The sequence below is a fragment of the Blastomyces gilchristii genome (genome assembly GCF_000003855.2).
Source record: "Blastomyces gilchristii SLH14081 genomic scaffold supercont1.10, whole genome shotgun sequence".
In the NCBI taxonomy this organism is placed as follows: domain Eukaryota; kingdom Fungi; phylum Ascomycota; class Eurotiomycetes; order Onygenales; family Ajellomycetaceae; genus Blastomyces; species Blastomyces gilchristii.
The window spans coordinates 1879878-1894054 of record NW_003101673.1 but is presented as its reverse complement, the minus strand read 5'-3'; the positions used below and the strand labels follow the sequence as shown (position 1 = coordinate 1894054).

Below are 14177 nucleotides of genomic sequence, written 5' to 3'. Positions count from 1 at the left end.
GAGAAGAAAATCATACGCCATACCCGGATACAGTTCAATACGCCTCCACGGATGTTGTTACCAGGCAAGAGAATCTTTAACCATCATTTGACACGCAGGACTTGAGCTAATGGAACCCTCCAGGTTTTCGAGCTCTTTGCATACTACTTGAGTATTAGAAAAAAGAAGTCTTTTATGAAAAAGCTATACTCGTCTCCATAGCTGGGGACTGAAAACAGATTATTAAATGGAAGCTTACATTCATTCGCGAGCTTGTATCTGTCGCTTGTGCTTGACCCTCTGACTGTTGGCAAGATCTCTTCTCCTGCAACACGTTCAAGCTTGAGGTGAGATTTTAATTTCAAAAGGATCATCTCTTGTACTGTGCGATCATGAGTGCAGTCTGCAAAATAAAAGCGGGGGGCATATTAGCATGCTGGCCCAAATCGTCCATTGATTAATCCTAGGTCTGTAGAATTCTCACCGACTGCGTCCTCATTCAGAGTGGAATCATCGTCAGGGTTCGTTCTACAGGTAAGAGATATTATCGTTAGTGAGCCTCCAAATAAATATGAATATAATCCCATCAGATATGCGCAATGTCATACCTTCCAGGGGAGCTGAATGACTTATATGTCGCTTCGAATTTCGCTATTCTAGCTTCAAGGCTGGATTTTATGCCATCTGGTATTCCTTGGCTTCCATCTGCCTGCTTTCCTACAACACTTCCGTACATATCGCAGCGGATATATGAGCGATTTGCCTCTATAGGGGCTACGGAGATGGAATACCAGACACTTTCTTTTCCAGTAGCATAGATTGAAGTGGTAGGGAAAGCTTCCAAGGTGGAGGACTTGGGGTCACTGGCTCTGTCCACATCGAAGATTGATTGAAGAACTGAACGTAGGTTACTCAACTCCGGCTTCGTTCCTCCCGCTACACCCTTATCTTCGTACAAGTTCCGAACTGACTTAAAGATTAGTTAACATATTCGTTTTATGAATCATTTCTACTTCACAATCCCCTACACGCTTCGTTTAGTATAAGACTTACCGGCCATTTTCCAATTAAATCTGCCTTCAAGCTCCCACCCATCAATCCATACTGACCGCCTCGGTATCCGATTCACACTCGCAAACCTATCAATTCTACGAGCATCGAATTGAAGTTCAGGCGGATCTCCCCTTGCATCTAAATTCACAAAAATCAATCCATGTTTCGAAATCGCTGTGCGAATCTCGAATAGGCTATTCTGAGTCTTGTCGAATCCCTCAAGACACTCGAATTGCGGTGCTTTTATGAGTTGACCCTTGCTATCATAGGTCCAGCCATGATACCTGCACCCCATCACGGTCGAGGAACCGGACTTTTTCTTTGAGATGACTGGGTAGGCTCTGTGTCGGCAGACATTGTGAAATGCGCGGATAACGCTGTCCTTCCCTTGGATGAGGAAAAGAGGGAATCCGCAAATTTCGAAAGCATGGTAGTCTCCCGGTTTGGTGAAGCGACTTGCGTGGGCGATATAGAGCCATGTCTGTCAAGCTGACTTGTTATTACTGCGACTTTTCATTTCGAATCATGTGGCACGACGCCTTAAGCATCATATAATACCATGCTTGCCCTCGGTTTTCAAATATCCAATCAGATATCCGTGTTTCGGAAGGTTCGAATTTTTAGAAAATCTATGCCCCTACCTTACTAAATATTGCGCGTCTCTCCAATCGAAACACTTCATCTCCAGTCCACCAATTATCAGGGAAGTCGGATTCCTTGCACACGTTTGCCGACGGTGGTTGATCGGCTGCTGTAGTAAGTCCGTCGCTCCCCTTTCTGGTAGCTATTGTTGAAGCAACCCTTCTCAGGAACAAATCTTCGATCCACGCTAACTTAGACTGTACATTCGAACTGAGAGTGTCAAGGGGAAGGGCGCCAGGACGTGGCAACAAGGGTCTCCTAAATACTTTTCCATCTTTCTGCGTCACCGCAAGTATAGCCAGGAGGATAATGGGGACGGAGGCGAGGACAAATGTATTGGAGAGAAATGAGGATAAATACTCCATCCTACTTAGCTCGTAGAGTGATGCTACGTGCTAAAAGACTACATGCAGAAGGAGTTTATTAAAAGAAGAGTATTGGCTTTATTTTACTTCTTCCTGGAACGGGAGCTCCAGAAATATATACAAGCGTTTTCAACGGCAATATGATATATCGCCTAAATAGGCTGTCGAACTGACTTATTTCCGTCTCCAAGTTAGCTCGTTTCTTGCTCCCATGCTCGATTCCAAAACAATTATGTTTAGTTAGGTAGAGCTACTTGTAAAATCGTGCATTTTTATTCCCGCTCATTTAGACCCTGAACCCGCCATTCCCCAATAGAGTTGTGTTTTCTTAGTTGTCACATCGTCATTGGTCGCCTGAATTATTTCCCAATCAGGTCAGTATTTCCTTCTGGACTATCACTGGTTGGAAAAGATTTAGGCTGAGCTTGGCTGGGCCTTACGGGCTCCATGGGCATCATCAAAGAATTTTCACCCCGCAAGCGGGTAGATTTTAAGTCGAACCGACCAGTCGGTGTGTGAGGGAGCTTACCAAGGTGGTTCTTTGTTGTAGTAGGGAAGATAGATCGTAGATGCCGCTTGGGTTCCAATAGGGCTTCAGGATGGGGAAGCGGGTTCTAGATCTTGATTTCGGTGCAGCTGGTATGTCTATCTGGGTTGATGACGTGGATTCGGAGTGGCAAAGAGCAACGATTTTGGACATCAATTACATTGAAAAGATCAGGTGGGAAACCTCAGGCTTTCATTAATAGTAACTATGAGGTGTACGAGAACTCATGATCATTAGTGCTAGTTACAGGGAACTGCAGCAGCTTGGGCGGGGTGGCTGATCCCATCCCCCACCGCCTTTTCCGGACCTTCGGTTGATTTCTCATGTCTATGCTGCTCAGTGACCAGATCAAACACACGGTTTTGGTAGTCTGAAAATCCGAACATTAGTTATTTTTCGTAGGGCGCCGAAGATATTACAGCAGGAAAAGCAGAACAGGACACAACTCACATGCAACCCCTGTCTCTTTGACCGGATTCAAAATGCCTTCGTTATACACGCCTTTCTGCAAATTTTCCTGCGCTCTTTCACACAGCTCGTAGTCTTCCATGGCCACTTGACGGACAAATTTGAAATACTTTTCGAACTTGTCGCCTAATTCGAGGTGATAGTAGTCGAATTCCATTCGAGTAACATTAGGGTCCCTAGTTGGACAAACGCGAAATGAGGACATTCCTCCGCCATACACATTCAGAGTGCAATTGGGAAAGAAGTAGAGGAAAAGTCCATCATCTGGCTTCTTTGGATCCGCAACATGCTGAGAAAAGTTCAGGTGGTTATAGACAGTATAGAATGTCGGAGGGTAATAGATGGAAAATGAAGGGTGTGTATATTGACAATGCAGGCATTCTTGATAGCCATCCACCCTGTAGTCATTTGGTGTCAGTTAATTATCCAGTCGGAGGTTTAAACTAGAGGATATCGCACATGGTTTTCCAGTTGAAATTCCCCTCATACTTGACGCTACGGCGATACGGGAGCCTGGTAAAGTCCACTCTTGCCAGAAGGGGCTCTAAATCGGGGTAGAACTCATGGAAATCCGGTGCATCTTGTGATATCCCGGCGAACAGCAATCCTGTCGGCGTAAGGTGGCTCGGTAATTCCGCACCCTTGGTAGTTATGAGAAACGTGAACACCTAGAATAGTAAAAGGAGTAATGCTCACAGTGCTCTCATGGATAACTTTCAGCTCCTCAGCAGTTGGAAGTGCGGAGGAGCCAAACTTTCTTTCAACGTATAGGCGTTCCTGAGCAATTTCATATTGGACTTTGGTATCAACTTCGTGGAAGCGGGTTACGGGACCCAGCAAGTACCATGCCTATAAATATGTATTAGCCTTAAATACGACTCACTCAAAATAGAAGAAGGGGCTGGAAATGGGCCAACCTTTAAAAACACGGCACGGCGCTCAAGTTGGTAGAGCGGAAGGCTTCGGTACCACGAAGCAGGAAGAGTCCTTTGAAATTCCGCCATTTTCGAGGCAATTGTCCAAAGACCCAAAGAAAAAAGTAAAATGCGAACACATAAATATTATCTGAGAGGGTTCATTATACCATGCCCTACATATATAAAGACTAACAAAAATTAGCCATTTTCGAATTGCCAAGGTGTGTTCCGAATATGGTTGTCAAATACGGCGGCTGGGTAACTAAAACATCGTTGATTCAATGCCACGTGTAAAAGAGAAAGACTATGTGCCGGTGTCAAATTGCATTTCAAAGCATGGCTGTGGATGCCCGTAACTAATGTAAGTCAGTTAAAGTCCAAACTCCTACAGCATTTCAACCTCCTGATTCTGGAGATCCTGAAAGCCAAACCCTTCCCTTTTGCTTGTACCAAAGTTGAAGAGGCGGATCTCAATCCCATGAGAGTAACAGAGATTAGTGGCAGCATAAATTATAATTAAACAGTATCCCGATGCTCCAAAAGCCATTGAAATCACTCCATTTCCAGACCTTTGTATACTCTAGATCTATCAAGTATCGCAAAAGTGGGTTAGGAGCCACTGTATAACGAGGGATGTGGTCTGCAGGACCTCAGAGCCCCTGGGCATTATAGTCAAGATGGAATTGTTAATCACACTTCAAACCCAATGTTATATCAGCATAGAAGTCTTCCTGGGGCTTTCTTTGTCGTCTTGGTTGTTGTCGTAAGATGGTCACAGCTGGTCGATCAAAATTCGATATCATGTGACGGGCAAATCTACACCAAACCATATGCGGCTAGGCCCAGTGTACAGCAGCCCCCCCCGAGCCTCTGATCATACGTCACCGCGTCGGCTTCATCCAGGCTAGGCTTCTTTATTCCATATATGTCTGTTGCTGGTGAGTTTCTCGAACACTGCCAACATGAGTCTACGACAGATCAAAATACACTTGTCCTAAAGTTTGATTCCCCTCCAACGCCATATCTGCCTTTCCCATCTTGCTGCTGCTATTTAAGCTTGCAACATGGCGGGGTCATCCGCGCGCCTAACACCTCCGCCCTCCCCAACGGCTTCGTTCTATGATGTGAGCGACGATGATGAAGGCGAGTACAACTCCATTACCCATACTAGTACGGGTAAGGGGGTAAAGCTTTTATTTTCCAAAAGCAAGGTATGCATGTTTTCCCGTCCTGCGCTGGGGCCGTACGGCCCAATTTTCCAATGAGCGATGAAGACTTCGTCTTACCACCAGTTCTTTACTTCAGGTCTATGTACATCCTACTCCTTCGTCCAAAGACAATATACCGGGTTTTATAGCCCTCATACAGCAGAAACCTGTTCCTTCCATGGAACGCAGTTTACCACAGTCTTCCCGCTCCGCCACATCAAAGGCCGATACCTCCTCATACCTCCTTGCATGGGTCCCGGAATCTTCCCTGGGCGATGCATATAACACATATGTGAAAGTAGATATGTCCGATAGTGCCTCTCCTCCGCGCCAATCGTATCTGGTTCCCCCACTCCCCACCACAACTGCTGATCCTGGCTCGATCGGCCTGTATGCTTTTGCTGTTCCTCTAAGCCAGATATACTCGTTACTTGTTCGCCCACCGAGTCTGGGTTGGTGGTTCGGTAGTGTTGTTATAAATACCAAAGCTGGAGATAGTTTCCCGGCCCTTTTCTTCCATGATACGGAATGCCAGTCTACCATCTTGCAAAAGAAGAAACGGACGAGAGAGAGTTTTGACCCGTTCGATGAAGGCGGTAATATGTTTTGGGGAGGTGATGAGGTTTTAAGATGGCTGAAGAGATATGTAACTGTTGAACGATCGGGCGCTGATCCAAGCGCGTACCTGATCAATCCGTCGGAGGAGGATAAGATGTCTTTCGGCCAACCTCTAACCGTTCATAAGTCGCAGCCTTCACCGAGTGGACAGAGAGATGCCGGTATGGATCCCCTCACTCGAGTGTTGAAAGAAACACGATGGAAGGTCCTCGAACAGCTCAGTAAAATTACTACGTTTACCCGGAGGACTGCCCAAGATATTGCAGATAATCCAAAAGTTCCACCTCAGGTGAGACGTCTTATGAAAAATCCGGAAATCCAGACATTACAAGAGGAATTTGATAGTGCCAGGCTGTATCTGGCACGATGGGCCATGGGAATCGCTGAGCAGAGCGAACGTGAACGAAATCAGCGAATTTGGACAGCAAGGGACATGCTGGAAATGGAAGACAGTTCCGTCGGCGAATTTGAAATACTGAACATGGAAGCAGCAAACTTATCCCTTGCGGACAAACGGAAGCCTGTTACCCTGGAAGAGTGGAATAGCTGGTTTGACCCTATAACTGGACGGTTACAGGTTACTCAGGACGAAGCTAAGGAGAGGATTTTCCACGGGGGCCTAAACCCAAACGACGGTGTTCGTAAGGAGGCTTGGCTATTCCTGCTTGGGGTATATTCCTGGGAAAGTAATGATGATGAACGCAAAGCCATAATTAATTCGAAACGGGATGAGTATGTCCGTCTTAAGGGAGCGTGGTGGGAAAGATTAGTAGAAGGGCTCTCGTCTGCGGAAGACCTTGAATGGTGGAAAGACCAGAAAGCTCGAATAGGTTTGTTAACTCCCATTCCATTCCCTATTTTTCTATGCGATATAATATAGGGAGCTGACCGGGACCATTTCTCGCGGTCCGTAATGCAGAAAAGGACGTTCACCGCACAGATCGTACTATCCCTTTATTTGCAGGCGAGGATATTCCACATCCCGATCCCGATTCTCCATTTGCTGAATCGGGTACCAATGTTCATATGGAGCAAATGAAAGATATGCTCCTGACCTATAACGAATATAACCGCGAGCTTGGTTACGTCCAAGGGATGAGCGACCTCCTCGCCCCGATATATGCTGTAATGCAGGATGATGCTGTAGCCTTCTGGGCATTTGTTGGCTATATGGAGCGAATGGTACTTACTAAGATACTCTCCTCGTCCATCTAGCATCACATTTTAACATTATATTGTCATGTAGGAACGAAACTTTCTCCGCGACCAATCTGGGATGCGGACTCAGCTGCTCACTTTGGACCAACTCGTCCAATTAATGGACCCACAACTCTACCTCCATCTCCAGTCTGCCGACAGCACAAACTTTTTCTTTTTTTTCCGCATGTTTCTTGTTTGGTACAAGCGGGAATTTGAATGGGTGGACGTGCTGAGGCTATGGGAAGCGCTCTGGACGGATTATCTATCAAGCAATTTCCATTTGTTCATTGCATTAGCAATCCTCGAAAATCATCGAGATGTGATTATGGATCATCTCAAGCATTTTGACGAGGTTCTCAAATATAGTAAGTTCAACCTCCTATTCCCTGTTTCTCTGTTTTTTATTCTTCTTGCCTCTTTATTCTTCCTCAATAATGACAAGTTTCTAACCAACTTAATTACAGTCAACGAGCTTTCAAATACCATGGAATTAATCCCCATCCTGTCCAGGGCTGAAGCTCTCTTCCACCGCTTCGAAAGGAAAGTCGAAGCTATCGATAAGAAGAACAGTTTCCCTGCACCACCCGTTCGCCGACGCATCGTTGGGTCCCTGGATAGTGGAACTCACTCCCAACCCCCAACTCCGCGTGCACCCAACGCTCGTACCAACCAATCCATCTCCCGCGACCGCCATCGTAGCACTCCAGCTTCACCACCGCCCAACAACCAAAGGGTTGATATAGAACGGATCATCACTCCTGAACTCCGGGGCCTCATGAGCAAGAAAGTAGAGGTTTTGGACGCGGAACAAGTCAGAGTGCATGGCGGGGGGACGAGGCGGAATTGATAAAGTGCCGTTTTGTCTATGTCATAAGACTCGCGGGTCAAGTCTCGTATCGTCTACGACACCTGTCCTCTTTTTTCTTTTTTCTTTTTTCTTTTTTTTTCCCACCTAAACGTTTTCACCATCGATTCTACCTTCGCGGGATGCTTAAATTAGTTCTCTTCATGCTTCCTTCTGCTCTCTACATCCTAACGAAAGCGGTCCTTCCGAAAGTTTACTACCCATCCACACCAACACTGCCATGATGAATTATCATTGTGTTAAATACCTCTTTTTACTCTATTCCTTTTGTTTTTGGGGCCTTTTACCGTTTCCAGTTTCACCCATGTACTATTGTTACGGCGGCGCCTTTGGTTTTATTCTCTTTCTAATATCTCTCTCAAATATATGCTTTCAAACCCAAATTCGAACATCTCACAATGTAGCACACTTCGAATTCATCAACTAGATGAAACGGACCGCTGGTAGCGAGCGCGACGGAGTGCGGTGATAGCTGAATAATTCAAATGAACTAAAACCTGTTGTTGATTGTAGTATAATATATATATCTATATATATTATTCTATTGAAAAGAAGAAATGTGAGATGCAAGGACTAATAGAAAGCGATAGGGCGAACAAGAAATGAATTAAACAAAATATTAAAAGGAAAAAAAGAAGAAAGAAGAAAAAAGGAGTTAGACAGACCTGTTGCCTCTATGTTGGAGAATAGACTTGTGAAAAGGGGGAAAAGAGAAAAGAAAAATATTAAGAACAAAAGAAGTAATAAAACGCCGGAGTGTGCATGAATTAAAAATGAAGTAGAAATGAGACGAAAAAATGAAGTAGAAATAAGACGAAAAAATGAAGAAGAAAAACAAGGAAGGAAAAAAAATTGAGAACGAAAAGAAAAACCAACAAAGTAAAATGGCAAGGAGAAAAATTGAAGATGAGTGGAAGAGTTGGACAAAGAAGAAACATCAAAGAAGCAAATGCAGGGCAAGGAAACGCTGTGGTGAGCGACGCGGAAGCAAATATTGACAGAGAACGGGAGAAGGGAATCAAAATACCAAAACGGAGACAGGGGATAAACCTTCAAGTGGCTAAGGAAATGGAGGGGGCCGCCGTCCATACAAACGTAACGTCAATCAGTCAGGTTCAATCAAATGGCTCAAAAATCGCTCAAAATCGCCCCTTTTCCACAGTAAAAATCAAAATCCGTCCATTTCCATTTCCATTCCATCCATCCATCCAACCCATAACCTACCATTCCTCCCTAGAAATCCAAGAGTCCCGAGTCCTTAAAAGTTAGAGCAAAAAAAGTGAAAAGGGGATTACACAAATGAATGTATCCCATAAAAATGCAAGGTAATATATAGCCTAGCTCCCCGCCCGCTCGAGGGTTGATTTCAAATATCATTCATTCCCTCCCCAGTCCCCGCAGATACACCCGTTTATTCCCACCACCACCTGTATCACTAACGCTCCTCTGACCGCCATCAGCTCGGTCCCGGAGCGCATCCTCCTGCAAAACATTCGGTCGAAACCGCCTGAGGTTCCCATAGGAGCGCTCGGTTCTTAATGTGGCAGAGGTGCGTCGGGCACGTCCGACAACATCTTCCACCCAGGCCTCGCTCTCGGGGCTGATTGATACTCGTCTGGATTTGGGATTCGGGCCTGCGAGGCCGAGGGGCGTGGAGACGAATTGTTGGCCTTCGCCGCCATAGGCGGAGGCGACGCTCATGGATGCGTTTGATGATGTGGAGAGCCTGCGGCGTGCGGATGAGAGAAAAGAAAGAGGCCCGCCACCGGTAGAAGAGGATCCTTCGGAGGCCTTTTCGATGTTTGCGGATGTGAGATTTGGGAGTTCAGAGTGGTTTGCCATGGATCGACGGGCTTTGCGGACGGTGAGTGAAGAGGGTGGGCGGATGTCGAAGGCGGAGCCAGGGCGGGATACAGGGGTCGAACGGCCGGTGCTAGGGACTTGTTTGTTCTGTGTGGAATAGTTGGGCGAGGTGTTATGGTTGGGAAGGCCGCGGACTTCAAATTTCGCGTCTGAGACATTTCGCCGACCGTGGTGGACGGCGTATTCTCGAAGATATTCTCCTAAATCAGCCCATCCACCGCCAACTCGCACCATGACTCGTTCTCCATCTTCACCGACTGAACGAACAAAGAGCTTGAGGGGGGCTGCTTTACCAGGACGATGCAGATGGTAGAGTCTAACTGCAGACCCGTCATCGTGGTATGTGTGCGTTCGTCGCGAACGGCCGAAGGCTGGTGTCAGGGTGAGTGATGGCGTAGGGGTATTGCTGCGACTTGACATTGGGGATTGTGATTGTAAACGATCTCTTTTTGGGGTTGAGTACGAAGGTTCCGACGCACGAGGAGTGCTTTTAGTACTCTTATTACTCTCTGGAGTCGAGGCTAGATGGATTCGGGTGGGAATTGTGGTAAGTATGGAATTTATTTTCTCATCTAATTGATCTTCAGGCGATCTAGGAGCGTTAACAGAAGGCGATGCCGCAGAATCGGCAGCTGCATTTCTAGGTTGTGTGGTAGCGTGAGTAGTCGATGCAGCGTTTTTCTCTTTATGTGTTGAAATACATGTGACTGGACTGAGAAGTCTAGAAAGTCGCTTGCTGGACCTGCGTGGAAGGATTGGAGGCGGGGTAGGGGTGTCCTGAGTTTGAACGACTTCATTTTTGCTGTGCGAAATATGTATTGATGGCGATGGTTCTTCGGCAGTCGACGGAAGCGACTCAGTTGAGGTTGATATGCGTGGTCCACGGGGATAGTTGGGGTTGACGCCTAGAGACCTGTTGCTAATTCGATTTATGGATGATAGAGCTAGAGAAGAAACAGAGCGGCGAAGATTTGGCGCAGGTCCCTGTCCGTTTGTAGGTCCCATACTAAGCCTGTTTGAGACTATGATACTGCGCAGTTCGGTTTTTGGTAAAACCCCAATGGACGCAGAAGATGCCTGTTTGACCTCGGATTGATGTTTTGATTCATTGGGATCGCCCATTTCGTGAACATCCTGAGGATCTCCATCCACGAACCGCTCGAGTGGTAGGCTCATGGTCCGTTGGACTGCAGGTCGGGAAGAACTAGTGTTTCTATTTTTTAATTCTGCGGATTTTGTTCGTGACAGAATATTTCCGCCATGCCCGAGAGCCCAGGGAGCCTTAGAACCAGTTGTGAGAAAGCCACTCGGAGATTCAACTATGATAGGACTGCCATGAGCGGTTGCTACTTGAGCGTCCTTAATCTCAGGATCGGAGCCATACGAGAACCCCGAACCTACAGTTGAAGCGATAGAAACAATTGAATCTCGACGCGCAGAGATGTCCAGTTTAAGACCTTCTGGCCTGTTCTTGGTAGTGCTGCGGGGGCTCAACTCAGCACTTGTAGGAGAAGATGATATCCATGTATTAGTAACGTTGAAAGGGCTGGCCTGGCTAGGCGATGCTTTGGGTGCCGGCGACTGCGGGGAAGCTGGATCGGTAATCTTAGATCGCGAAGGGGAATGTAATGATGCATTGATCTCGATAGGTTCTCCAGAGAGGTTTTGTTCTCCTGTAGTATCGGGACAGTTTCTAGTGTTTTCAGGGGTCTCTATCACCCCTGAGCAGGGTTTGTCACGAGAAATTGAAGTCTCAGTCCAAGGAGTTCCGTCAGAGGCATGGTCTTCAAGCCGCTGAATGGGTGGATTTGATAATGCATCGATGCTCTGCTCGTATATCAGGTGATCAGCGGTGTCAGAAAACGACGGGTTAGTCAATTGTCCTTGAGTAGTGGAAGTTGTAGGCGTAGAAGGCAAGGCTGACGAAGTGTCCGAGTCACTTTGTGTAGGGTTTCGATTCTCCTGCTGGAGTTCTGGATCGTTGGGGAACTCTATATGAGGACTCTCTTGGATTCTCACTTGGGATGCGTCTTCCTCTGCCCCTTGGACTTGAGGTATCAACGGAGGGGAAGGAGGAGCCTGTTGAATACCTGTTGATGCTGGAGGACTCTCATTCAGAACCGGGTCAGTTCGACAAGGTGTGGCGGGCAGCTCGTGTTTGACATGGATACTTGGAAGCTGCATCACCGCCAGTGAATTATCATCTTTGTCCTTTTGATCTTTCTCAGGCGGAGAAGCCGTACTCTGAGTAGTCAAGCCTTGCGGGCTACCTTTTTCTGGCCTTTCAGTCTCCGTTGGCTGCGTCGAATACTCAGGTAGCGGCGGGCTTGATCGCCTAAAATCGTTTTCGGATGCCATTTTCTCCGCTTCAAAGGCCCAAGTCGCAAACCCAGCTTCAATAGCCTCCATTTCATCAATCCAAGCCTCAGGGAGGGCATCTTCTTGGCCTTCAAGAGAATCAAGAATGCGATCCATCTTACTTCCCACAATTAATATCTTGTTTTCCAGCTTGTGACGAGCAGAATCGAAGGAGGTCTTAGAAAATAGGGGGTCGTCCAATTCCGGTAACAATCCTGTTTTCAGTCGGTCCAGTCCGCCATCGATGCCCCGCTTCGTGCTCCCAAGGCCATCCAGTAGCTCGGGGATTTGGTGTAGTACAGTGAGACGAACGTCCCAAATATTGAGGAGAATATTGAGCTTGGAAAGGTATGGCAGTGCCTGGAGAATAGTAGCTGTTATTACCGCCGTGAAATCGCTAAGTTGTACATAGCTCAGAGTATTCATGTTTGTGGACCAGGTGCTATTCGAAGACGACGGTCGTGATCGAGAGGGGATATGTGCATTCAGGACGTGTTCCTTCAGTTCCTCCACATCCAACGCTTCCATCTCAGCCTTTATCGCATCAATCCTGTCCTCGTGCTGCTCTACAATGGCGACTGGAAGACAGCCCAAGTATCGCTCCCACCCATCATCACTGCAAGCGCGGTCTTTGCCCCCTGGGATGAAGCCCTTGCCCGCGGCAGCATCTTTCTTCTGCGGCCACTCCCATGCTAACACCTCTGCATGCCATTGCTTCAAATTCTGCCCAGCCACTGCAGCTCGAACAGCTAAAGCACGTTCAGCGGTTGAAGCTTCCGCAATGGCTTTGGAGAGTATGCCCTCTGCGGTCTTTCCATTTGTCCGCACAGCGTCAGTGGATGCTAATGCTTCGAGAGTGGATTCCGGCGAAAGATTAGCAAGCAATGGATCTAACGTGCAGATTAAGGAAGAGAAATTTCGTTCTGGAGAGCGGGAACGGCAACGGGTCGGGGATCGAGGAGGGGAGCGTGATGGAGTTCGAAGGCCTGAGGAGGGACGGAGGCGGAGCGCGGGAGTCAGAGTGAACGGATTTTCAGCCATTTTTCAGTAGCTAAGAATAGCATCGCGGTTCGCTCAAAGTGCCCTTGGAGAGGCTAGAAGTTTAATGTAAATCGTTGGGATAGTTAGGTAGAAGCCAGGGTCATCGGCGAAGAGGGTAAGTTCTGCATAAAGAAAATCTCTCGATGACCCTCTCCACATGTTGGATATGAAAAGCTGCTGGACGACTAAAACCGCATTTGCTTGCTTAATACCAGGACGACGTAGGAAGTTCGCTACCTGTGTCGCAAAGTAGATAGTTGGCGGATTGATCGACGGGAGGGAGGATTGACGGACAATGCTCGAGGAAAATGCCTACTCCAAGGGCAAACAACAAAGAAAAACGATCAGAAGAATAGGAGAGCCGGGATTAAAAAGAGTGGACGAGATGAAGCTATAACACGGAGCAAACCAGCGCTCTTAGCAACTTCAGTTCAAGATATCATGGAAATCGAGGCTGGGAAGGGGGGAGTGATATGCCCTCGTTGTCGGCGTTGTCGAGTGTGTCGTTCGAGATGTCGTGGTGAGGTGAGGCTCCACCGATCTGCGAGCACAGGGACGGTCGGTTAGTTAAATATTTATGTAAGGCCGGGCTGGCCCTATCCTATCAACGCCGACCAGCACATCCAGCATCCAGTCAGTCAGTCGACAAGCCCAAGAACAACCTTGGAAGTCTTACTTACGTTCAGGCCAAATTTGTATGGGGGGATAAAAACTCCGTCAGAAAGCGCCGGGAATGGGAAGAAGGTTGATTGGCAGCCAGGATTATTGGGCACTGAAAAATTATCGTCTCGTTTTTGGCAGTTCAACGATTATTTTCTCCTGTGGGATTATTTCAAATTCCCATCTCAATTTATTAACAAACCAACTACCGGGTATACATGCATGGATATGCCCATAGAACACCCCCCCCCATCATTGCGATCTCCGCTATTTTATGCCAGGGCCCCCCCCCCGGAAGCCAAAACGCGACTATGTTTGACCTGATTACAACCTGCTAAAATAAACAAACATGCCAGCATCAGAAGAACCGATAATGGCAGATGGAATAAAAAT

At 47.1% G+C, this 14177-nt stretch overlaps 3 protein-coding genes across 3 annotated transcripts; 1 reads left to right on the top strand and 2 right to left on the bottom strand.

Annotated features, from left to right (window-relative positions):
- Positions 1-57: 57 nt before the first annotated feature.
- BDBG_17244 (uncharacterized protein) lies at positions 58-4058 on the bottom strand (the record flags this gene model as incomplete). The annotated part of the gene is made up of 11 exons (XM_031725011.1): positions 58-143; positions 239-382; positions 464-507; positions 588-945; positions 1033-1513; positions 1674-2062; positions 2834-2956; positions 3037-3452; positions 3514-3695; positions 3751-3903; positions 3972-4058. The coding sequence occupies 11 exons, from the start codon at positions 4056-4058 to the stop codon at positions 58-60; spliced, it is 2463 nt and encodes an 820-aa protein (XP_031578879.1).
- An 805-nt stretch (positions 4059-4863) lies between these two features.
- Positions 4864-11592, top strand: BDBG_05299 (GTPase-activating protein GYP7). Its single transcript, XM_031722076.1, has 6 exons — positions 4864-5182; positions 5277-6627; positions 6717-6979; positions 7044-7362; positions 7462-10272; positions 10349-11592. Exons 1-5 carry the CDS (start codon positions 5036-5038, stop codon positions 7842-7844), a joined length of 2463 nt encoding a protein of 820 aa, XP_031578878.1. The 5' UTR covers positions 4864-5035; the 3' UTR covers positions 7845-10272; positions 10349-11592.
- On the bottom strand, positions 8349-13986 carry BDBG_05298 (GAS2 domain-containing protein). Its single transcript, XM_002624483.2, has 2 exons — positions 13805-13986; positions 8349-13665 (listed from the first exon to the last, which is right to left on the bottom strand). Exon 2 carries the CDS (start codon positions 13122-13124, stop codon positions 9240-9242), a length of 3885 nt encoding a protein of 1294 aa, XP_002624529.1. The 5' UTR covers positions 13125-13665; positions 13805-13986; the 3' UTR covers positions 8349-9239.
- Positions 13987-14177: the final 191 nt, after the last annotated feature.